Source organism: Ctenopharyngodon idella, chromosome 5, assembly GCF_019924925.1.
Source record: "Ctenopharyngodon idella isolate HZGC_01 chromosome 5, HZGC01, whole genome shotgun sequence".
Lineage (NCBI taxonomy): Eukaryota > Metazoa > Chordata > Actinopteri > Cypriniformes > Xenocyprididae > Ctenopharyngodon > Ctenopharyngodon idella.
The window spans coordinates 13,353,348-13,373,496 of record NC_067224.1 but is presented as its reverse complement, the minus strand read 5'-3'; the positions used below and the strand labels follow the sequence as shown (position 1 = coordinate 13,373,496).

The 20,149-nt window shown below is 38.0% G+C and overlaps 1 protein-coding gene across 2 annotated transcripts in view; it reads right to left on the bottom strand.

Annotated features, from left to right (window-relative positions):
• The window catches only part of ptgs1 (prostaglandin-endoperoxide synthase 1), a 30,147-nt gene that overhangs the window by 6,993 nt on the left and 3,005 nt on the right, over positions 1 to 20,149 (bottom strand). For both annotated transcript variants that reach the window (XM_051894793.1, XM_051894794.1), the window contains 6 exons: positions 19,627 to 19,767; positions 6,708 to 6,851; positions 6,329 to 6,510; positions 5,749 to 5,832; positions 1,002 to 1,248; positions 159 to 445 (listed from right to left, as the gene is read on the bottom strand). In XM_051894793.1, coding sequence (XP_051750753.1) covers positions 159 to 445; positions 1,002 to 1,248; positions 5,749 to 5,832; positions 6,329 to 6,510; positions 6,708 to 6,851; positions 19,627 to 19,767 — 1,085 coding nt within the window. The remainder of the gene's footprint in view (positions 1 to 158; positions 446 to 1,001; positions 1,249 to 5,748; positions 5,833 to 6,328; positions 6,511 to 6,707; positions 6,852 to 19,626; positions 19,768 to 20,149) is intronic.

Genomic DNA, 20,149 nt, shown 5'->3' with positions numbered 1-20,149 from the left:
ATCCATACGACCCCAGTTAATTAATAAATGTCTTCTGAAACGATAGGTATGTGTGTGAGAAAATGACAAATATTTTAAACTTTGTAAAAAAAAAAATATTTAAAAAAAATATTTTAAAGTGATTAAGTTCTCCCCCACGACCCTCATGGTGCCATTACCTGTCCTGCTGGTTGAGTTGAGAAGGCCTCAACCAACTTCTCCACCCCGAAGTGGGTGAGGATAGAGGTGTTGAATATGAACTGAGGGTACTGAATCTCTTTTCCATCGATGTGGAAGCTATCAGGCATGAGTGGGTGCCAGTGGTAAAGCTGATTGAACTCCACAGCAATGCGGTTCTGGTACTGGAACTGTGAGGTGAACAGCAGCGTGGGATCAAACCGGAGCTTCAGCCGGTAACCGCTCAGATGCTGCACATAGTCCTCGATCACAATACGAATGGTCTCGCCTTGAGTTCATTGAGTCAAAATTTTACAATAAATTAGAAAACGCTGACATAGTGTACCACAATGGAAAACTGTGAGCACTTTTGAAAAACCTACAGTTGATGGAATAGCACAGAAGATATTCAGTGTTTCAAGAAAATGATCATATAATAGATTTGAATAATATAATATAATATAATATAATATAATAATACACATATTGGAATAGCATTTGAATTAGATAACAGGGTTGGGGGAAATTCATCATTTATGAATTCTCTCTTTCAATTCATGAGTTTACTTTGACAATAAAAGAAAAAAGTTATGGCAAGTTATAATTACACTGAAATATCATATGGAAAAAAGAATAAAGTCTCTTGTATGAAAACAATAATGCATTCAAAATATTAAATACATTTATTTGTATTTGATTCATTATAATTCTTTAATTACAGTTCTACATCCTAATTTAATTAATTCCAATTCAATTTAAGTTCAGGAATGGAACATTCTAAACAGTACACAGCCAAGTATTCTCTCAACATAATTATTGTTATATGGTTCTGAGGAAATCTTTACCTATAATAATGAGCCTGGCGGTCTGAAACAGCTGCTCATCCCCCCAGGTCGGATGTTCTTGTTTCAGGATATCACACACACGGTTGTGCTCACGCAGCCACAAGGTGGCGTACATACTGAGACCTGGTAGCAGTCCATACACCTCTTGCCCGATGGCCAACTGCTGCTCCGGAGGGACAGACGGGGGGTAGCTCATTTTGACCTGTGCATCTTGCACAGTGGGGGGGTAAATCTCACCACTGATAACCTACATCAGAGCCAAACAGAATAATGATGGTAAAACGCAGAACTGCGAACATGTTTCAATTGTTGTTCTCTTATTTCTTAACAAAACAAGTAACTAAGTGAACTTTCTGTTCATCAAAGAATCCCAAAAGAAAGTATCATGGTTTCCACAAAAACATTAAGCAGCACAACCGTTTTCAACAGTGATAATAATTAGGGCTGTGACGGTGGCAATTTTTTACTACCGCGGTGGTAAATCACCAACAACCGCCGGTGTTGCGGTGGTGGGGTTGGTTGGTTTATATCAGTGGCGTGCAGTGGTGTTCTGAAATGAGGAGGCAATTTTTTTATTTATTTATGATGTAAATTCATGTGCATTACTCTTAACGTTGACACATCTTCCTTGTTAAATGAACATTACTTGACATTACATCAAAAAAGAAAAAAAGAAAGTCAAAACCAAAGTCAATCTCATAAAGTTAATGTTTTAAGCATTTCTACATTCATTCCAAAATAATAACTAAGGGCAATAATAATTTAAACAATATATTTTGTGTATTGATGTTTTTCTTTTTAATAGTCAACTTAGGCTATTTTGGATCATCAGTTATGCTCCGTAAACACCATCTGTCACAGACACGAATTGTATTTTTAATTTCACCAAGCTGATTGCACTAAAAAACCCCGCAGTCATCGTGTTTTCAGTCCATTTCAAGTTTGGTTTTGACGTGACATAAAGCAGTGATATCTAACTGGGTGATCTGTTTACTTACTTTTTAATTAGTCTTCCCACTGACGCCATCATTTGTTCATTCAAACTGACGCGCGGAACATGCACATAAACAAGAGACGGGATTTATCGCACAAACCAATCATATCCAATCATAACCAATTACATCAAATCATAGCGCGATGGAGACGTTGCCTCCTCTCACGTGACATTTCCCCATTCATTCTCAATTACCCCCCAACAAAACCCACCGCACGCCGGTGGTCTGATGGTTTTCTATGAGAGCAAAGGAGGCATGACTCCTTGTGTAACTTTACCTGCGGGTGTCGCTGTTGGGCAGTGTTCCTTAAGAAATACGAGTGACTTGCGCTCTTTTTAATGTCATAATTCGTAATATTTGTGTTGTTTTATATGTAATATGGATTAATTTCTCATCCTATTTTTTTGAGGAGGCACTGCCTCCCTTGCCTCCTCGGAGGAAACGCCCCTGATATATATATATATATATATATATATATATATATATATCAGAGGTTGCGTTAGACTTTCGCACTCTTGACGGACAGTAAAAAAATCCGTCATAATCAATTATTACCCGTCATTTTAACTTTTATATTTTAATAAGAATAGCTTCTGATTTCGTCCACATTTTCATTTTTATTCACGAACTTACAGGGTAAGTAAATAGGCCTAGGCTATGCATTTATTTATACTATGAAAAGAAAGTTGAACAAAGACTGCGTCACTTTTCAGTTTTCATCTTTAACACTTGTAACGGATCGTGAGTGAACGCGATCATCCTTTCCTCTTTACAGAACGAAATAAACATGAATGAAAATCAGAAAAAAATGTTGAAAGACACAGTAGCTTACCGAAATCGTCAGTTCAGTCAGTGTTGCAAACAATGTCACGCAACATTATACCTCGGAAAGACCATTTGTTGACCATAAACTTGATAGTCAGCAAGGAAAATAACAAAACGAACCATTTAAAACAAAACGAACTGGATTAGAAACTTAATTATGTAAGTATTATAACTTTATTATTATAAAATGGATTTAAACTGGGTGCTCGCCCGTGTGTAATCAAACGCATCATTTTATTCTGGAGACTGAACTCGCGCTCTGCAGACACACTGGAGCGCACTCACCACCAACTGGACAGGGGTGGGAATTACATTTACAAGCTACATCAGCCTGTAGCAACTCCACCACCGCGGTGGCGCGGTTGTCATGCCGACCGTCACAGCTCTAATAATAATAAGAACGTCTCTTGAGCAGCAAAATCAAACTAGATTGATTTCTAATGGATCATGTGATACTAAAGACTGGAGTAATTCAGTTTTTCCATCACAGGAACAAAAAAAACCTTTAATATAACCTTTAATATCGTAAACTACAAAGCAGTTATTTTAAATTGTAATAATACTGAAATATTAAAATTTTTAAATGTATTTTTGAATGAAGCCTCGGTGAGCATCAGAGACTTCTATCAAAAACTTTGTACTTTGTTGTGTTAGTTTTCACTGTTACGCTGATGATACTCAGCTCTATATTTCTTCGTGCCCTGACGAAACTTACTAATTCACAAAATTAACGGAATGCATAGCTGATATAAAAAATTGGATGACCAGTAATTTCCTACTACTAAATTCAGAAAAAACAGAGATTCTAATTATTGGACCAAAAACCTCTGCACGTAATAACCTAGAATACTGTCTAACACTTGATGGCTGTGTAAAGTCTTCGTCGTCAGTTAGGAACCTGGGTGTGCTCTTTGATACCAATCTTTAATTTGAAAGCCACATTTCTAGCATTTGTAAAACTGCATTCTTCTATCTTAAAAATATATCTAAGCTACGACATATGCTCTCAATGACAAATGCAGAACAGTTAGTTCATGCGTTCATGACCTAAAGGCTAGATTACTGTAATGCTCTACTGGGTGGTTGTTCCGCTTGCTTGATAAATAAACTACAGCTCGTACAAAATGCAGCAGCTATGTTCTTACTAGAACTAGAAAGTATGACCATATTAGCCCGGTTCTGTCAACACTGCATTGGCTCCCTGTTAAACATCGTATATATTTTAAAATCTTGCTAATTACTTACAAAGCACTAAATAGTTTAGCTCCCAAGTACCTGAGCAAGCTCCTAATTCATTATAGTCCTTCACGTCTATTGTGATCTCAAAATTCAGGCCAGGTGATAATACCTAGAATATCAAAATCAAAATGGTAGATCCTTCTCCTATTGGGCACTTAAACTTTGGAACAGTCTTCCTAGCATTGTTCGGGAAGCAGACACACTCTGTCAGTTTAAATCTAGACTAAAAACGCATCTCTTTACCCTGGCATACACATAACACATTATCAGTTGTTGTTTTCAAATTTTAAAGGATTGTTATTCTGCATAAATTAAGCCAGTTGTACTTGTTACATCAGAAGAAGAATGGCATCTACGCTAATATTAGTCTCTCTGTTTATCCCGAGGTTTACCGTAGTCAGCCGGATCCGGGTGAGATTGAGGACGTGCGCCTAGACACGACGACAACGCAGCTCTAAAGTGTCAGCAGAGATTGTCAACTAGATCATCCCCTTTGAAGGCCTCATTGACACAACAGCCAGTGGCACAGATCCTCAACAAACCGCCCCATAGCGGCGTGATGAATACGATCCTCAACTAGATGGAACTGGAATAAATACTTTGTTGCAATCCCAATCGGACTTATTAAAGCTGCCTGAATCATAATCATGCACTGTTCGCTGTTGGCCAGAGGAGAACTGGCCCCCCAACTGAGCCTGGTTTCTCCCAAGGTTTTTTTCTCCATTTTAACACCTGTTTGCCACCTGATGTCACCTGTTGGGAGTTTGGGTTCCTTGCCGCTGTCGCCTTTGGCTTGCTTAGTTGGGGATACTTGACATTTGATATTCAACAGTGTTTTGATCTGCCTGCATTGACACCATTGTATGCGAACTGAACTGAGCTGGATGATGACATCACTGTTCACTCCAGTGCAGATATAGATAACTAAATTAATAACTATTGATTCTTACAACGGAATGAATCAATACTGAATTTACTTAAGCTGGACAATGACACCATTTTCTTTAAGAGCTGCTATGCAGCCAAAAATTATATACCAGTTATCACTGTAAAGCTGTTTTGACACAACCTGCATTGTAAAAAGCGCTATATAAATAAAGGTGACTTGACTTGACTGACTTCAAATCTTTGAACAGTATAAAAAAAGTGTCCTAAAATCTCTTTAAAAGTTGTTTTAATTAGTAAACTATATGCCCACACGAACTAAACAAGCACAGTAGATATTTACTGCCACTAGACTAAACAGTGTGCGGTCTCTTAAATTACATCACTGAGGCTTAACAAAAACCACATGTTTAAACTATAATCACACCCACAGTGAGGTTATTCATATTCAAAAGGAAATACTTGCACACAGCTGTGAAATGGAGCAACTGAAAATGCACAGGATCTCATTCATTAACCACAAGCAGAATGAATATGTATATATAATTTGTAAAACATGTAAATATGTAAATATAAAAATTGTTGTTTTATGGTAGAAGAATAGTAAAAGTGAGACTATTAGGTGCTGCAAGTAATTTGAATCTGAGAGACTCTCTGTAATGTAAAGAAACAAAATATTTATATATAGCAAATAATTCTGCTTGTGTTTCATGAATGAGCGATACACAGAATGACATTTACTTAGAGACATGCTCAGCCTAGCATTACTGATGACTCCACAGCATGCCTGACGTGAACAGTACCTGGTACTTCAATTTGCCATCTTTGTGCAGTCTGAGATCCAGCTGGCGTTCAAGAGTATCTCCATAAATGTGTCCAGCATCCACCTAGTTTTCAATATGCAATCAAAAATGTTATTTTTTTAATACAGACACCCAAGCTAATACAGTACAAAACAGTTATTTTTAGTTTTCACTGCATACAACACTGATTCAAACAAACAATCATAAATTAATTTCCTCCTCCCCTTAAAATAAAAATGTACAAAAACGAGGTAACAAGGCTGCATATAGCCTATACTGAAATAAAAATATGAACCTAGTATGCTTGTGTGCTGACAATGAGATAGTATTTTTACCCTCCCCCCAGTCCTTCCAACATTATGTGTAACATGAGTGTGGATGCGGTTCCTGCATATCCTACTGTGAAAGAACAGCGTTAAGTTATTTCTTCGCTCCAGCAGCTTCCTAACAAACATGGGCTTAGTGTCTAAGAGAAACATCTTATAGTCTGTCTTTTATTAACATGAAAAAAAAGAGCTATCAAACAATTTATTTGATAAGTTTATTAGGATATATATTTAATTTAAAAATTGTGACTCACCCCGTGACCCAGACCTTTTGTGAACCCAAGTCCCACACGGTTGTGAGTCTTGAAAAACTGGTGCGTGAAGTGCTGAGCGAAAAAGGCGAACATTAAATTTGTTCCCTGAGGGTCTGGTCTGAAATTCCGTCTTAACATGAACTTCTCTACAAGAAGCTTGGGGTCTGGAAGCATCATTTTCCCTGAGAACCACATTGAATGATTTTACAACAGCCTCAGAATACAAAGGTATTTCCGACTTTGGTATACTGGAATGCTTGCCTTGAAGCATTTTAATATTGCTTCTTATAAGAAAAAAAAACATTTTCAGATCATGTGTCCTTCAGAGGGAAGAGGTTACACTGATCTGGAGTAGACTTGCATGACCAGAGTCTCTTACCTTTGGTTCCCATTGGTGTGGGGCAGTCCTGAGGGACTGGTGGCAGAATCCTTGTGTAGTAGGTGATGTTGGAATACGCCTCCCAGTTCAAGTAGTCATATTTCGAATTGTATGTCGGGGGACTTGGGATTAAGTTGGCTCTTGCTGTGAAGGGAGAGTATATTCAAAAACACCGTAAGACAAAACAATACCAAGAAAAACACAAAACTAGTGATAGAATGAAACAGGCCAGGCTGTTTAAATTCAGCAATTATGCGTATACATTGTATTTTCTATTATCACATACATACACGCACATCGGATTGGCATTGGAGTTGGCCACTACACTGTGTAATGTTTATTTCTCTGGTTGAAGGCCAACAAACTGATAAAACATTAAGGTTTTTACTCACTATCTGGACTACACAAATATTTATGTGATAGAATTCTTGTACATATTCCTTCCCATCTAAGGGTGTAGAAACAAATGATTTGCAACATACAAATCTAGCAAAAATATTACAATATTAATAGTAAATATTATTTAATCCAACAGAACAATTCAAAACAATTTCTCTCTCTGTGGTGGCTCAAATCCACTTTCTGTTTGATGCGGGAAGTGTGTGCATGTGTGTGTAAATTAGTCTCCTAGACAATCTTCCTTAACGGTATTTATGCTTAATAAAACATGTGATTGTCTAGAGACACTGTTTGTGTGTCTAAGTGAATATTCTCAGTCAGAGTAACAATGGTGAGAAATGAATGTTGTTAACTGTGGAGTACATACTTGGTAGGCCTATAAACTGCATAGGGCACATTTTACCCACACTTCCTTTGGCTTTGAGTTTGAGGTCTGAGAATCCTCACCACTGGCTTTCAACATTTTCTTCACAGTTAATCTGTCTAACCTGCCATTCTTCGAAACAGCATAATTTCCTTTTACACTGGAAGGCGCATCTCTATCTGTATTTCTTTTCTTTCTTTCACTGCCTAGGCATTCTGTAAAATTATTAGAAAAGAAACTGTTCTTAGTTGTATGTAAGGGGGTGGTTATAACACTAGCCGTTTTAGCATAATGGTTTGAAATTAGCAGGTTAAAAATGCATCACATTTTGCCTGAGAAACTACAATTTAATCCCTGATTGGTGGAATTGGTGGTGTTATAACTCTCCCCATGTTACAACCAGACCTGGTCTCCCCTACTTTTACAGGTATGTTTAAAATCACCATCCTCTCATCCCACATTAAAACATCATATGGGTTTGAAGAGACATTATAAGGAAATTACATGATTTTTATTTTTTGTGACAAATGGTTTCTTTCATTTCCTATTCCCTTCTTTTTATATTTCATACTTTTTATTTTTTCAACTCATTGGATTCACTATTAGCTTGCTTAAATGATTTCAAAAGCCAGTCAATCTTAGAATTAAATTTAAAATTTTGACTTTTGTGCATAAATCCTTAAATAATCAGACTCCCCCTTATCTTGCAAATATAATGACTCCTTCCAGATTGAGATCAGAAAATCAAAATCTGCTAGTAGTGTCCAGAACAACATGTAAACAAAAAGGTGATCAATTTTTTGCAATAATGGGTCTGCAAAACTGTGGAATGAGCTGCCTTTATCCATTAGGTCTGCACAGTCTTCACCAGTGTTTAGAATCTGCTCAAAGCACATTTGCTGTTTATAGCCTTTAACACATTTTAAAATTATATGTTGTAACTGTTGGTTGCAACATAGGGAGAGTTGTAACACTACCATTCAGGGATAAGATAGGAGTCCTATGATCATTTCAGTGTTTACCCACTTCCTCCCAGATCCCATTTAAATGATCGTCAAGGCTGGAAATAGGCACATGCAGATTTTATAAAGAAAAAACAGATGAGCTAAAAATTTAATTTTTGACTAAAACTACAGTATGTTTTATTTAGTACTTGAAACTTTTGAAGATAAAATAATTAAACTTAGATTAAACTGTAGTTTCTCAGTCAAATGTGATGCAATTTAACCTGCTAATTTCAAACCATTATGCTAATACAGCTAGCTAAACAATGGCTGACAGGGGTTAACACATCTTTAAAAATTGTTACATCCCCTTAGATACAACTAAGAACTGTTTATTTTTTAATAATTTTACAGAATGCCTAGACAGTGAGAGAAAGAAACGACAGATAGAGGTGTGCCTGACAGTGTTTTAAAAGAACTGATGAGGTTTAGCCAGATCAGTGGCGAAGAAAATGTTGAAAGCCAGTGGTGAGAATTCTCAGACCTCAAACTCAAAGCTAAAGGAAGTGTGGGTAAAATGTGCCCTATGCAGTCTCTGGGCTTACCAAGCCTGCACTCCACAGTAACAACATTCATTTGTCACCATTGTTACATTGTTGATTGAGAATATTTACACATAGATACACAAACATTGACAGTGTTTTTTGTTAGACCTACATGTTCTTTACACAGGTACACTGGAGTCGAGTTGAGTGTTTTATTAAGCATAAATAATGTTAAGTTAGTCTGTTCTAGTAAACTACTTTACACACACATGCTGTTACATTTGGTTGCAGCATGAGGAAATAAAAATTCAGGATTTAACTGTAGCAGTCTTCCCTTTATTAAATGAAACAATATACTCAGAAATCACCGTCTTGAACCATGAGAACAGAACAACCATACATACTAAGATGAGAATGGACCAAGAACTGAACCAAACACAGGGAATATATACAGATCAAACTAATCAACGGAATGAGAAACAGTTGACATAACTAATCAAACAATGAATAACAAGAAGACTCAAACAGAAAAAAAACAAGACATATCCCTGACACATGCAAACACTCTGCGTCAAACAGAAAGTGTATTTCAGTTCTGGTCAGTCACAGAAGGGTTTTTCTCACACCACGCCTAAGGGCGGGTTATCATTGTTCTAAACACAGCTTTTAACACCGGGTAAAGGAACATTTCACACTTTTTTCCCCAGAGTAGGGTTAGCTTGGCTTTTGCAGTGTTAACCCCACACTGAGGTGCCAAACTTGTACAGTGTGAAATTATGCTGTGTTAGAACGTTACAGCTAGACCCTTAGCAACAGACAACCAATCACACACTTATATTTACATGCTTCGGACAGTCACAGAAACACTGTGCTGTTGCAAATTAATATTATAATCAATTAATCTGTTCGGCCAGCGAACACTCGTCTATAAACTTATTCAGAAAGGATATTTAACGATAGCCACAGAGAAAATAACTTTTTCTTACATAGTTGTGATCGAATCGTTATCAGTGACATTGTTTCTAAGCAGATCAGAATCAACTCGTAAGAATATGCACACAAGTTACATTTAACTAAATCACGAACACATAGCTAGACTAAACAAACATACAATTCACGCATACATAGGAAATGAGAGAGTGGAAAATCTTAATACTAAATCAATAGAGAACAAACATTTGTTTATGTTGCTAAGAGTGGTTGCTAAGACAGACGCAGCAACATACACACTCAGTGGCGCATCAATACTTATGTAATGCGGTCAGCTGCATGTTTTCTGGAATTTTACAAAGGCTTCGAACGCGGCTCAACCAATCAGAATCAAGGGCTGGAACTATCCGTTTTATAGTTGATATTAAACACTACCTAGATGGGCTACAATATCAAGAAGTATCATCACATGCATTTATAACACTTTACAATATACAAAAGAACAATATACAAACAGATACAATAAACAAAATGTACTGGGGAGATGCATGTTCATTCATTTAGACAAAGTTGTCAATGAATTAGTGGCAAAGAATCCATTTTTATAGACTGAATGTACGATTCTAGTGGCCTGTGCTTTCCTGATAAAACACTGTCTTTGATGTGTGTGTGTTTGAAACAGAAGGGTGATAGAGCTCAGAGGGAGGCAGACCTTACGGAGTCTGCATGCTGTGGCAATTGACTTTTACATTGTGTGTTTGATTACTCCAGACCAGGGATGGGCAACTTCGATAGTGACGAGGGCCAACATTTTTTCTCCTTAATACCAGGGGGCCAGATTACTAACCTACACCTTTTAAAGATTTTATGAACTGTTAAACTTGTGCAATTTTGCTTATACAAATGGGAAACTTTGTTTTCAGTTAACAAGCAATATTACTCCAACAAGCAAATGTAAACATCTCAATTGCATTATCTGTAAATTTGCAACAAACAAATGTACAGAAGTCCTATTTTTGATTACAAGCCTAGAGAACATTTTCAACTCAGCCTTGTTAAAAAGTGCATATTTAAAAAATAGCTGTTCCATATGGCATTACCATAATCCACATCCACATATTGCCATGAAAAATACTATTTTTTTTTTTTTTTTTAATGTATCAGAACATAATAAGTGCATACATTTCTGTCATTCATTTGGCAAAAAATGGTTTTGTTGACCTTTGAAATCTAAGACAAGGGCAACTCTGGCGTCACATGTGTATTTTTCCATACCTCTCGTTAGCCGCTTTTCCACCGTCGGGCCAAACCGTTCTCTTTGCTTTACTGTTCCATTCCATGCCGATCTGATCCGAGCCGGCCGGTACGGATATGGTTTCGTTTTTCACTGTGGGGCTGATAACGGAGCTCTTCAGTCGTTGCCTTAGTAACGCAAGAGTTTACACACGATATGCGATGTAAATAGTGACCGCGTTATGTAGGATGATCAGTTATTTCTTTTAATTGTATGATTAATTTGTCTTCATGTTGCTCAAATATCATGTTTAGCAAGCTACGGAGAAACCGGCAGCCAGGCAAGTGACTGATCCTGAGTGACGACGTCACGCCACTACTCGCATTCTAGCAGAACGGTTCGGCACGGTTGGCTAATTCCGGGCGGAGAACGGTTTGTAATCATGCCGTGCCGTGCCGTACCGGGCTCAGTTGGAAATACAACTGGAACCGTTCCTTACCATTCATCCGTTCGGCCCGACGGTGGAAAGCAGATTTTGTGAGCAGTGCAGTGGTGTAATGGCAATAAAATCTTTAATTACAGATTTCGTTTCCAAACAAATCAAACATATAGGTGACCCTAACTTGGTAAAAAGATAATCCCTTAACCATCCTGATTGGATGGTGAAAACGATTTTTATTTTTTCATTTATTTTTGATAATTTTAGTAAACTTTCAGATTAGCGTGCACACCCTATGCTGTTATTAATACGGGGATCGGCTGGAAATAGCGGCCTCTCCTGGATTGATTTAGTATTAACATTATAATCTAAACGCAATCTTTACATTGCTTGCTTTTCAAATGTCCAGCGGGCCGCATTTAAAGACATGACGGGCCGTATGCGGCCTGTAGGCCGCCAGTTGCCCATCCCTGCTCCAGACGCTAAAGTGCATTGTATATAAACAGTAAATTAAGCATTTGAGAGGAAAAATGTCAAATGCTGACAGAAAGCACAGAAATTTGAGTGAAGAAGAGACATTATTTTCATTCTTCATTTCATTCTTACCTTTATAGTCCGAAATATCCATTCAGTATAAACTTGATAGTACAGTCGCCAGTACAAGGATGCAATGTTAGAGCTTATATGTAAACAGGTCGCATATTGAGTTAATCCAATGAATGACACTGACAAATATGCAAATAAGAATGTTAACCCAGGGTAATGTGAAACGTCAGCTTATGAATACCCAGGATTAGTTGTTAACCCTGGGTAAATTATGAGCAGTGTGAAACATGAATCAAGATAAGCCAGGACTCATTACCCCGGGTAAACGGGGTAATGAGTCCTGGCTTATCTTGATTCATGTTTCACACTGAAACATGAATCAAGATAACATTGAAATAGTTGAAATAGTTAACCCAGGGTTAACTATTTCAAGTGTTAAAAAACCTAGAGAGAGAAACATTGTTTTGGATTGTTCTTTTGCATTGTTACAATAAACTCTTTTGTGAAGCACATTGCATGGCCTCTGTTTCTCCTTCTTTAGTTAAATTGTTACAACTTACCCAAGCATGTGTTGGGTGGAACGATATTCAAACTGAACTGAAAAACTGCAATACACCACCCATGGTACGTACCGCGATACTCTCATAGCGTACGGAACTTGCCACACCCACTGCTGCCCCGCCGAGCCCTGGCTCATTGGATCTACACGACGAATACAGCGTTGTAGCCTAGCCACGAATAATTGCAATAAGTTCCGCGTTTTGTTACTTTCGATAAGAAACAATGTGTCATCTTTCAAATTCTGTCCATTTTATCACAAAATTCAAACAAAAAAATGCCATTTTGACGTTCTTTAATGTGGCGTGACAGATCACTGTACAGGCGCCTCATTTCAAGCGGCAGCGCATTGTGCGAGTGAATGCAATCATCTCTTCCTCTTTAAAAGTTAGAGAATAAACATGAATGAACATCTGCAGGTATATTGAAAGATGTAGTACAACTTACTGAGAAGTATAATATCTTGTGTTTAAAGGGTTAGTTTCGGTCACTGATTTAACTGATTTAAATATGTTTTTAGTACATTAATGGATCTTGAGAGAGGAAATGTCATTGCTGGCTATGCAGGCCTCACTGAGCCATCGGATTTAAACAAAAATATCTTAATTCATGTTCTGAAGATGAATGAAGGTCTTACGGGTATGGAACGGCATGAGGGTGAGTAATTAATGACAGAATTTTCATTTTTGGGTGAACTAACCCTTTAAGTGTCTTTAACTACTTTGTATTAACATTTAAATTAATAATTTGTGCATATATTTTAAAGGGGTCCTTGATTATGATTTCACTTTTTTAACTTTAGTTAGTGTGTAATGTTGCTGTTTGAGCATAAACAACATCTGCGACGCTCAAAGTTTAATGCAAAGGGAGATATTTTCTTTTACAGAAATCGCTTTTTAAGGACTACAACAAACGGCTGTTAGGGACTACAAAGAACTTCTTCCCGGGTTGGTGACATCACAAACCCCAAAATTTACATAAACCCTGCCACCGAGAACACACAACCAAAGGGGTGAGGCCATGTTGGGCTGCTGGATGTACAAACGTGTAAGTTTTCTTAGACTCTCTGCATCTGAGTCACTGAGGACGCTGTGGTTGAATTTCAATTATGAAGGAAATGTGCCGAAGAATGTTGGTAAAGTCTTATATATTTGCGCAAATCATTTTACGCTGGACTGCTTCACAAACGAGGGTCAGTTCAACGTTGAATTTACACAAAAGAACAACATGACGGTACATTCTAGTCGATGAGTTGAATCAGCTACATAAATTTATCTACTAACCATCCAGACACGTTGCATTCTAAAAATTGTAACTTCTTCCCGAGTCTCTCCATAAGTGTCCGACTCCGATTTAAACAACGTAAGGCTGAACACCACTACTGATGATCGTCATTTTGGCTGTGTGAGATTCTCCAGCTTTGTTGTTGTTGAGTATCTGAAGCGGGAGCTGTTAAAGCTTCTTCTGGAAAGGGGGCCGGGAGCAGCAGCTCATTTGCATTTAAAGGGACACACACAAAAAAGGCTTGTTTTTGCTCACACCCAACTAGGAGCGAATTTGACAAGCTATAATAAATGATCTGTGGGGTATTTTGAGCTGAAACTTCACAGACACATTCTGGGGACACCAGAGACTTACATCTTGTGAAAAGGGGCATAATAGGTCCTCTTTAAAAATACCTGCATGTAATTATAGCTGTAATTAAGTTCAGTAAATACATCTACTGTACAATTACACTGTTGACCTCCCCTTACACCATAACTCACCCTTAAACTTAACCATACCATCAAACCTGTCCCTAACCTTACCCGTATTTCACCTCAATTGCAGTAAAAGTGTTTTGAAATACAACAAAAAATTGAGCAACACCACTATTCAGGTAGACTTATTCTGAGTTAACATGCTCTTCAGTCCATTACACTTTGCTGGAACAATATCCCAGGGAATTCAGTAACTTGGCTCGCACAAGGAAATCTTTTGGCCAACAGCAGTGTGAAGGACATGAGGAATTTGAGGGCCTCTTGCAGAGTACACAAGCGTTGACATGGCAACAGGCGGCTAGACTCATTGACATGATAGCCTCTGACTCTGGTGTATCTTTCCACCACATTTACATTATATAAAGCTTAAATTACTTTAATGTCTGTACAGGAAAACATTACAGAGCGCCAACTAGGAGGAAATGATAAAAAAGGGGCTGTACAAAATAGGGGGCCACTCAAAACAGAGTAGTGACTGAGTAAATATGGGAAGAATACTGAGTTAAAGGAGACTTCCTTTACAAGAAAAGCCGAATTCATTGACACCCAGCCATTTACTCTGATAACAGCTGCAGAGCACAATCACCCACATAAAGCACAATAATTTAGTGCTGCTCAGATACGCCACCATCTGAATTAAATCCAAACAATTTAGATTATAAACAGTTTTGCCAGAACAAAGAAAACAGATAACATCTACCAACCAAGACTTCAAGCAGAATTTCTGTCTAAACTATACATGTGTGGTCTGGAAGTACTGTAGATACTCACTCAGCCAAAGACTTTGATGTCTGTGTGCTAATAAAACATTGATATTTACACTCTTATTCTCCTCTTCCCCTAAAATAAGACCAAGCTTAAAGGGATAGTTCACCCAAAAATGAAAATTTGATGTTTATCTGCTTACCCCCAGGGCATCCAAGATGTAGGTGACTTTGTTTCTTCAGTAGAACACAAATGATGATTTTTAACTCCAACTGTTGCGGTCTGTCAGTCGTATAATGCTTGTCAATGGGTACTCCATCTAGTCAAAAAAACATGCACAGACAAATCCAAATTAAACCCTGCGGCTCGTGACGACACAATGATGTCCTAAGACACGAAACAATCGGTTTGTGCGAGAAACCGAACAGTATTTATATAATTTTTCACCTCTAAAACACCACTATGTCCAACTGCCTTGCGCATCCGGTTGGTGAGGTCTGAAAACGCGTTCTGATGACGGAAGTGATGTCTCGCGTTTATACTTCAATGAGTGCGAGACATCACTTCCGTTGTCAGAGCGCGTTCAGACCTCACCAACCGGATGCGCAAGGCAGTTGGACATAGTGGTGTTTTAAAGGTAAAAAATGATATAAATACTGTTCGGTTTCTCGCACAAACCGATCGTTTCGTCAATGTGTCGTCACGAGCCACAGGGTTTAATTTGGATTTGTCTGTGCATGTTTTTTTGACTCTTATAGATAGAGTTACCATTGACAAGCATTATACGACTGACTGACCACAACGGTTGGAGTTGAAAATCATAATTTGTGTTCTACTGAAGAAACAAAGTCACCTACATCTTGGATGCCCTGGGGGTAAGCAGATAAACATCAAATTTTCATTTTTGGGTGAACTATCCCCTTAAGCTATATTTGCATTGGTACAGTGGTTGTGAAGGGCTGAGAAAAGTGAAAGTTGTATACAATTTAGGCTGCTCGGACACCATGATAATCAGAAAGAATTTAATTCTGTCTTTATGTCAGCTCATGTCACACAACGTCCAGAAGGTAATGGTGTTTCTTACCCAAAGCTCATTAAATTCATGACATTGCATGCAATATGACCAGTTTACTAAATTAGTTTGCAGAGTGACACGGACATTTTGGATATTTAAGGAAAGGTGTTAGTGTGGATGTGCAAAACTACAGTGTATATTGAAAGTGCATTCAGTAGTTTGGTGCTAATCAAAAAAGTTCACACATTAAAGGGATAGTTTACCCAAAAATGAAATGTGTGCTATTATTTGGCCAAGAGTTTGTCACACCACAGAAAAATGTGTTATTAACCACCCAGCCAAATTTGAATGATTAAAAAAAACATCAAGTAAATGAAATAAGTTATCAGCAGTATTTTCTGCTCTCAAACACTGGGGGCATGTCCGCTTTTGGCACTGAAACCGCAACCACTCAAGAAAGATGCCGTCTCTCTCAACTTACTTGTCCAATGAGTCAAACATACTGACACATATAAACAAGAGAATCATGTTAGAGGGTTGCAAAATTTAGTAGAGTTACTGTGGACTACCTACTAATTATAACATAAGCACACAAGGCAACTTACACTCATTATAATTTTCCAGCAGCCATATCACCCTGTAGCCCAAGACTGGTTGCCCACTGAAGCTAAGCAGGGTTGAGCCTGGTTAGTATCTGGATGGGAGACATCCTGGGAAAACTAGGTTGCTGCTGGAAGAGGTGGTAGTGAGGCCAGCAGGGGGTGCTCACCCTGTGGTCTGTGTGGGTCCTAACACCCCAGTATAGTGACGGGGACACTGTACTGTAACAAGCACTGTCTTTCGGATGATACGTAAAACCGTTGTCCTGACTCTCTGTGGTCATTAAAAATCCCATGGCACTTCTCGTAAAGAGAAGGGGTGTAACCCCAGTGTCCTGGCCAAATTCCCTCCATTGGCCTTTACCAATCATAGCCTCCTAATAATCCCCATCCATTGAATTGGCTCTATCACTCACTCTCCTCTCCACATATAGCTGGTGTGTGGTGAGCGCACTGGCGCCATTGTACTGTGGCTCCAAGAGGATGCCGCACACTGGTGGTGGTTAAGAAGAGACCCCTGATATGATTGTAAAGCGCTTTGAATTAAAAAAAATTGTGATATACAGTATATACAGTAGTATATATGAAAGTGCTATATAAATGCCTCATTAATTCATTCATTCATTGGTGGGCATGTGGTGGACATTGGGCGAGCCACTGATGCTAATACGCTGTAGTTATGATAGTGTTAGGGGCGTCATCAAGCCACCGTTTTAGCCCTCCCCAAAAAATCCTGGACTCAGAATTGGTGAAAAACTGTTTAACGCCTAACTCCACAATTCAGTACTGCATAGTTCAGAGTTTGAAATGTGTTTCAGCAATACATTTGTAACATTTATAATGTGTTTAGAAACAATTCTCAGAATTGACTTTACAAGGACTTTAACTTAAAATACTCTGCATTTATGCATTTGTGAAGATTATCTTGATGAACAAAACATGTAAGAATCATAAACTTTTGTTGGTCACAGGGCTTATTTTCTGCAAAAATATAATAGCCGATGGAAAATTCTGGCTTTTTTTCAAGAGAACTAGAGTGATGTTAACTTCCAGGTTGGCCTACATGTCATCTCTGCAGCACTCTGATGTGACCCGCAGTATCACTTAATACTGGAGAGAATGGAGCAAACAATCTACTGGTCTGAAAAAGCCCTAAAACATGCTAAACCATGTGGATAGATGGCAGTGCAGTAAAGTTGGGCCAAGACCTCGATTAGTTGTTCAGGTGTGTTTAATACGGGTTGGGAATAAACTTTACAGTGGCCCCCAGAAAACAGCACATGCGACCCGTGACAGAACACAGACTGGCTGAATGACACTTTCATTTAAGCAGAAAATCTGAAATGAAGGTTGCTAAACTCCAGTTTACTTGTGGGCCGGTGTTTTCAGATTATCAGCGGGGCGTTTCCACAGTGTAGAGAAAGCGCGTGAGCATGGTTGCCAGATTGCAAATATTAAGCAAATCACCGGGGAGAAAATGACTTTAGAAAGATGGCAGGATCATTATTTTATTTTTACACAGAGATTGGTAGGTCTGTTAGTAAAATCTGTTGACTTTAGTAATCCTTCTTACTTTACATGCCAACGGTGACAGTTAAAAATGGCAAAAGGCACTTCTTGTTTTTTTTTGTTTTTTTGCCTCAAGTTTGCATGCCTGTAACTCAAGATTAAAGATATCTTAATATCCTTTTAGATTCTGGTTCTTAACAAACTTTCCTTTTGGTATCTTCATTTTAAAGGCCCTTGATGGTTCAATCCCAGAGATACGGAGATCTTAATGTGGCTCCATGAGTAAATTGGTAAATTGTACACATTTTCAGTGGTCAAAAACCAAATGTGGGCCACTTTGCATACAGCAGATATGTTTTTTCTTTTAAAGAGGAATATCTGAAGAACAAATAATGTTGAAACTAGAAATGTATCTCGTGTTTTTCTATCAACTCAACTGCATAGAACATACCTGTCTATGCCATATGGAGAAAGAATATTCCTTTTCCAAAGTTTGCATGTCTGTAACTCTAAAAGTATTCAAGATATCCTAATATCCTTCTAGATTCTCAATCTTAATAAACTTTCCCTTTGAAATCTCTGTGTTTCATCACTATTTATGTTTGACTTTCAACAGAAAAAAATATAAACAAAATCAAAAATTTGAGCCGGGGACCTCTGGTTGAGTTGACACGGAATGACCCTTTTGACATCTGGTAACCACAAGCATGAAAGCTCGTAGAGGCTTGTACAGCAGTCTGTAATATTTTGTCTCCTCTTTTTATTCGACAAAAACAAAAGAGATTTTGGTAAAGTTTTTTTAAACTACATTTTAGTCTCGACTTTTTATGTTAAACATATTCCATGTTGATATAGTCAGAGTTATCATTTAATGATGTTGATGTCGTCTTGTCTTAATCATAGAAAAAAAGGTTGTCAACGAACATTTTTCGTCATAGATTTTGTTAACGAAATTAACACTAATACAAACACAGGAATGTAAATTAATATAATTGTGAATATAATTGACAGCAGGATAGTGGCCCTCCAGGACTGAGTTTGGACACCCCCTGCATTAACCAACTAGGTGGTTGGTAATTGACTCCCAACCCGTCTCTAGCTATAAGTCCCCTTTAACAAATGTCTTAACAAATGTCCAAGTCTGAAGGAACAGTGACACAAGGCATATCATACTGTGCAGTGCATTACGCAAGAGACAAACTGAACCTAACAACAAGCCAAATAAATGTGTACACTTTGTAGACACTGCCATCTAATAACACTCTAAAGCTGTGTTATACTATTTATGCCTGTAATAATCCCACATAAATACACGAGCAACATTATGAATGCAAACACACAACCCATGCTGAGTATGTGCAAAAAAACCAACCTGTGAGCACTTTGTGCATGAGCCAATCCCTGAGGAACGTCCTGTTGATGATGCCCCATAGCCATTCGAAGTGGGTTAGGATATAGTGGACAACATTAGGACTGGGCTTCAGGAGGTGATAGACTCGAGACCAGAACTCAGCTGAAGAACAGATAGGAGAAAGAGGTTAAGAGTGTGAATGTAATGAAGAATGAAAATGTGCAACTGTGTGGGATTATGATTACACCCTGAATTAGAACAATATATTCCAAATACAATGGACATGTGTCCCAGAATTCCTTTGAAAACTTGTACTCAAATTGGTGGACACTAATTAAGCAATCTAATTATTCCAGAAAACAAAGCTCTTTCATAACACATGCATCTTTGTTTTTTTGTCTTTTACCTAACACAATCATCCTACCACTGCTGAAACTTTGTGCAAAACCTTTTATTGAGCAAGATCACTTGTGCCAAAAAGTTGAGAGAGACAGGAAGTAGAAACATAAAAAGAGAAACGGAAAAGAAGACAGACAGCAGGGCT